The sequence below is a fragment of the Corapipo altera genome, unplaced genomic scaffold, assembly GCF_003945725.1.
Source record: "Corapipo altera isolate COAL_440 unplaced genomic scaffold, ASM394572v1 58040, whole genome shotgun sequence".
Taxonomy (NCBI): Eukaryota; Metazoa; Chordata; class Aves; order Passeriformes; family Pipridae; genus Corapipo; species Corapipo altera.
In genome coordinates, this window is record NW_020887047.1 from 1 (window position 1) to 4,891 (window position 4,891).

The 4,891-nt window shown below is 65.1% G+C and overlaps 1 protein-coding gene across 1 annotated transcript; it reads right to left on the reverse strand.

The window, feature by feature from the left end:
- Positions 1 to 10: 10 nt before the first annotated feature.
- ARSA (arylsulfatase A) lies at positions 11 to 4,460 on the reverse strand. Its single transcript, XM_027632598.1, has 8 exons — positions 3,644 to 4,460; positions 2,720 to 2,960; positions 2,211 to 2,429; positions 1,664 to 1,833; positions 1,114 to 1,238; positions 870 to 997; positions 442 to 544; positions 11 to 347 (listed from the first exon to the last, which is right to left on the reverse strand). The coding sequence occupies exons 1-8, from the start codon at positions 3,904 to 3,906 to the stop codon at positions 25 to 27; spliced, it is 1,572 nt and encodes a 523-aa protein (XP_027488399.1). The 5' UTR covers positions 3,907 to 4,460; the 3' UTR covers positions 11 to 24.
- Between the last annotated feature and the right edge of the window lie 431 nt (positions 4,461 to 4,891).

Genomic DNA, 4,891 nt, shown 5'->3' on the forward strand with positions numbered 1-4,891 from the left:
GGGGGGTCTGGTGGGTTTGGGGTGTCAGTGTGGGGCAGCCCCGGGCTGGGAGCAGCGGCAGCAGGAGGGTTTGGGGGTGCAGTTGGGTGCACAGCAGGGCTGCAGGGCGGGATCCCGGCCCTTCCTGATCTGGCTCTCCCCGAACTCCATGCGCTGCTCCAGGAGGACTTTCTGCAGGGTGATCTCCCTGAGGACCTGCAGCACCTCGGGTCCTGCCCCGCCCTGGAGCAGGTCGTAGTTCTCGGCGGGGTCCGACTCCAGGTCGAAGAGCAGCGGGGGCAGGTGGGGGGTCAGCGGGGTCAGCCCGTGACAGGCCTGGTCTGGGGTCGTGTCGCTGTGAAAGGAACCTGCGAAACACCCCCCCGGGTGAGCTCAGCTCCTCCTCCCGAGCTCCCCCGCCCTTCCCAAAGCCGCCGTGCCGGGGGAAGGGGCAGCGCTGACCTTGGGTGAAGTAATGAGCCTTGTACTTCCCGAGGCGGACGGCGAAGGGGCCGTGCAGGGGGTCGGGGGCCGGAGGGTAGAAGAACATGGTCTGTCGGGGACTCTGGGGAGGCAGCAGAGCTCAGCTCTCCTGTGCAGCCACCCGGCTGGAGGAGAGCCTGGAGCAGCACCAGGCACTCCAGGGATTCCCACAGCAGCCCTGATCCCACAGCCAGAGTGAGGCTGGAGAGGAGGGCGGGTGATGAACAGAAGCGTCTTGTTGGGTCCCTGCTCACAGCTCCTGCCAGCCTGGGGACACCCAGGAACTCCACGGGACAAAAGGTGCCAGCCCATGGATCTCCCCCAACCCCAGCTGGTTCTGCTCCTCAGGCACGTGGCTCCAGCAGCCTCCCTGCCCAAGGTCAGCCAAGCCAGCCCCCAGGACTCACCTTCCCCGTCCCAAACAGCACTGGGCTCATGTCATAGCCATCCAGGGCCACTCTGGGAAGGGCTGCTCCAGCCAGGGCAGTCAGTGTTGGCAGGATGTCCAGGGTGCTTGCCAGCTCGTGCGTCACTCCTGGCACAAGGAAAAGTTCAAGCCCCTGATCCCACTCCCATCCCGGCCATCCCCACTTCAATCCCAGCTGGGATGGCTGAGGTGCCTGGGCCGGCACAGGCAGTGCCAAGGCTCACCTGGGGCGATCCGGCCTGGCCAATAAGCCACCGCTGGCTCCCTCATGCCACCTTCGTATGTCGTGCCCTTGCCACACTTCAGGTGGCCGGAGCTGCCTCCGCGTGCCATCCGCATGGTGGAGGGGCTGGGGGACAAGGACCACCTGCCATCAGGGCCACGGGTTCCCACTGCCCCTCCCCTGCTGCTGCCAACGGGGCCACGACCAGCGAGACCTGGTGCCACCCTGCTCAGCCTTACGGGGCAGGTGCAGAAGCCAAGGTGTGTGGGACACCTGAGCAGGGCACCAGAGGCCAATGTCACCCACACACGAAGGGAATCGGGGGATATTTGGGCTGCTGCCACTCCTGGCCTGACCCCTGTGAGGTTTCTGGCACAGCTGGGTCACAGGGACACAGAAGAGATCGTGCACTGGGTACCTCCTGCCCCACCTCGTGTCCCCGGGGTCTCGCCTGGCAATGCCACCCCACGACCCCACCGCTGCCTTATCCCCCATCCTCCCAGCAGCAGAATCCTCCCAGTGGCAAAGCCCCCCCTGCCGAGCCCACTCACCCGTTGTCAGAGGTGAAGAACACCAGGGTGTTGTTCTCCAGGCCGTTCTCCTGCAGGGCCTGCAGCAACTGTCCCACGGAGCCGTCAAACTCCGCCAGCGCGTCCCCAAAGGGGCCCCGCCGGGACCGCCCCGCGTACTCCTGGCTGGCAAACTGGGGGTAGTGGGTGTGCTGGGGAAAGGCAGAGAGGGTGGGAACCAGCCCCCACAGTTCCCAGCAGGAACAGGCAGCACCCCAGCGAGGACATGGAGAGAGGTGACAACACCCATGAGCTGAGAGGACACTTGTCCCCAAGCACCTCTCAGCAATGGCACAAAGCAGCTGAGCCCCAGGACAGGACGTGGAACCCCAGAGTGGGAAGTTCTCCCCAGTGGATGGCCCAGAGAAGTGGGCAAAGCTCCAGAAAGAAGCACCCCCAAAGCATTATCCCACAAGACCCAGCTCTGTGTGGGAACAGCAATCCCAGGTCACCGGGGTGCAGGAGTGGAGGTGCTCCCCTGCTCTCCCACGGGACGCAGGCTCCCTTCCCTTCCCCACCCTTCTCTTACATGGGAGGCGTAGTAGAGCAGGAAGGGGAGGCCCCGTTGGGCACAGTAAGTGATGAAATTCCGGGAGAATTTATTGTAGAGTGGCACCAGGTCAGGGAAGGACACGGGCTGCTGGATGATGGTCTGGTTCCAGAGCAGCGGGAGTGGCACCACACCCTGGTCACAGGTCCCAAAACACTTGATGTCGGGTGGGAAGCAGGTGAGATTCTGGCAGGGGCCCTGGTGAGGACACAGAACTTGGGATCTGAGCTGCATTGCAGGACAGGGAAGGGAAGGAAGAGGAGCAAAGAGTCTCAGAGAGACCCACCATGATGAGCACCCTTTGAGTGGCCACTCCCAGAAGCCCAGAGATCTTTTCCCACCCCAAAACTGTCCCAGAACTTTGCTGCCCTGACAGCATTTTCTCCTGGCAGCAACTGTGTCTTTGTAGCCCAGAAGGTGACCCACCCACCCTGTCCCACTACGAGGGACCCACGTCCCCACGCAGCAGGGCTCACCCGTCCCCTCACCTGGTCATGGGAGTAGGGCACCCCCAGGAAGTGGTCAAACCCCTGGTGGGTGGGCAGGAAGGAGCCATTGACCCCCACGCCCAGGTGCCACTTGCCCACCATGGCCGTGGCGTAGCCCTGAGCCTTCAGCACCTCTGCGATGGTGACCTCGGAGAGCGGGAGCCCCCCCCGCGAGCCCGGGTCGAACACGCCGGGATAGATCCCGGAGCGCACCTGGAACCGCCCCGTCAGCAGGGCTGCCCTGCAGGGGAGGAGACTCCTGTCAGCACGGACTGTCAGACTGTCAGCATGGACTGTCAGACTGTCAGGTTTATCCGCTGCCCGTCCCTCCTGCCATGGACACTCCCTGCTGGGATTACCGAGTCACAGGATACGCTGATTGGGAAGGGACCCACAAGGATCGTCCGGTCCAACCCCTGGCTCTGCACAGGACCATGCCCAAGAGTCACACCCTGTGCCTGAGAGGGTCATCTAAACCCTCCTGGAGCTCTGGCAGCCTTGGGGCTGTGCCCACTGCCCTGGGGAGCCTGGGCAGTGCCCAACCAGCCTCTGGGGGAAGAACCTTTCCCTGAGATCCAATCTGACCCTGCCCTGACACAGCTCCAGCCCTTCCCTGGCTGCTGTCCCTGGTCCCCCCAGAGCAGAGCTCAGTCCCTGCCCCTCCTCTGCCCCTGCCCAGGAATTGGAACTGCCATGAGCTCTCCCCTCAGTCCCCTCTTCTCCAGCTGAACACACCCAGTGCCCTCAGTGTCCTCACACAGCTTCCAATCAAAGCCCTTCCCCACCCTCCTTGCCCTCCTTTGGACACTCTCCAATGGCTCAATCTCTTCCTTATACTGCCCCAAACCGCCCCAGTATTGCAGGTGGGGCCGCCCAGGTGAGAGCAGAGGGGGCCGATGCCCTCCCGGCGCTCCGGGGCCGTACCGGGAGGGGCTGCAGACGGCGGCGCTGCTGTAGAAATCCGTGAAGCGCAGCCCGCGGGCCGCCAGCCCGTCCAGATGCGGCGTGGCCGAGGAAGGGTGCCCGTAGCTGCCCAGGTCCCCGAAGCCCAGGTCGTCCGCCAGCACCAGGACGAAGTTGGGCCGGGCGGCGGCCGCGGCGAGCGGGGTCGGCGGGAGGAGCAGCGGCAGCAGCGGGAGCAGCGGCGGCAGCAGCGCCCACGGGCGGTCCCGGCCCCGCGGGGCCATGGCGGCTGCACTGCGGGGTGTCCCGGGGTGCCCGGCGGTGGCCCGGCGGTGTCCGGGTGATGTCCCGGTGATGCCCGGTGGGTTCCCGGTGACGCCTGGTGGTGTCCCGGTGATGTCCCGGTGTCCCGGCGCTGTCCCGGTGATGTCCCGGTAGTGCCCGGTGATGCCTGGTGGTGCCCGGTGCTGTCCCGCTGATGTCCCGGTAGTGCCCGGTGATGCCCTGGCGCTGTCCCGGTGATGTCCCGGTAGTGCCCGGCGATGCCTGGTGGTGCCTGGTGGTGCCCGGCGCTATCCCGGTGATGTCCCGGTAGTGCCCGGTGGTGCCTGGTGGTGCCCAGCGCTATCCCGGTGATGTCCCGGTAGTGCCCGGCGATGCCCCGGTGGTGCCTGGTGGTGCCCGGCGCTATCCCGGCAGTATCCCGGCGGTGCCCGACGCTATCCCGGTGCTGTCGGGGCGGTGCCCCGGTATTGTCCCGGCTGTGCCCCGTTGGATGTCCCAGCAGTGCCTCCGCTGGACCCGCGGCCCCGGGGCGGTCCCGATCCCTCCCGCCCGGCGTGGGACAAAGGGAAATCACATGAGCGCTGCTCCGCGGGGCATGCTGGGAGTTGTGGTCCGGCACAGCGCACTGGACTACAACCGCTGTCGTCTGCACGCAGGAGTTGTACTACAGCTTGTGCTTGTACTACAGCTTGTACTCGTACTACAGCTTGTACTTGTACTACAGCTTGTGCTCGTACTACAGCTTGTACTTGTACTACAGCTTGTACTTGTACTACAGCTTGTGCTTGTACTACAGCTTGTACTTGTACAACTACAGTAGTACTGCTACAGCTACTGCGGTCCCGAGAGGCCGTGGTGCTCACAGATGGGTCAGGCTGGAAGGGACCACAGCGGGTCGTCTGGTCCAACCTCCCCACTTGAGGGCACAGCGGGAGCAGGTGGGATGGGGGGTCCCGGCAGCCCCAGGGGCAGCACCTTGGTGCA

Excerpts from the sequence above, each read along its gene's own strand:
- ARSA (XM_027632598.1), bottom strand. The coding sequence starts at position 3,906 with ATGGCCCCGCGGGGCCGGGACCGCCCGTGGGCGCTGCTGCCGCCGCTG. Across the intron at positions 998-1,113 it reads GCCAGGCCGGATCGCCCCAG|GAGTGACGCACGAGCTGGCA; the intron begins GTGAGCCTTGGC and ends TCCTTGTGCCAG. Across the intron at positions 348-441 it reads GGCTCATTACTTCACCCAAG|GTTCCTTTCACAGCGACACG; the intron begins GTCAGCGCTGCC and ends GGTGTTTCGCAG.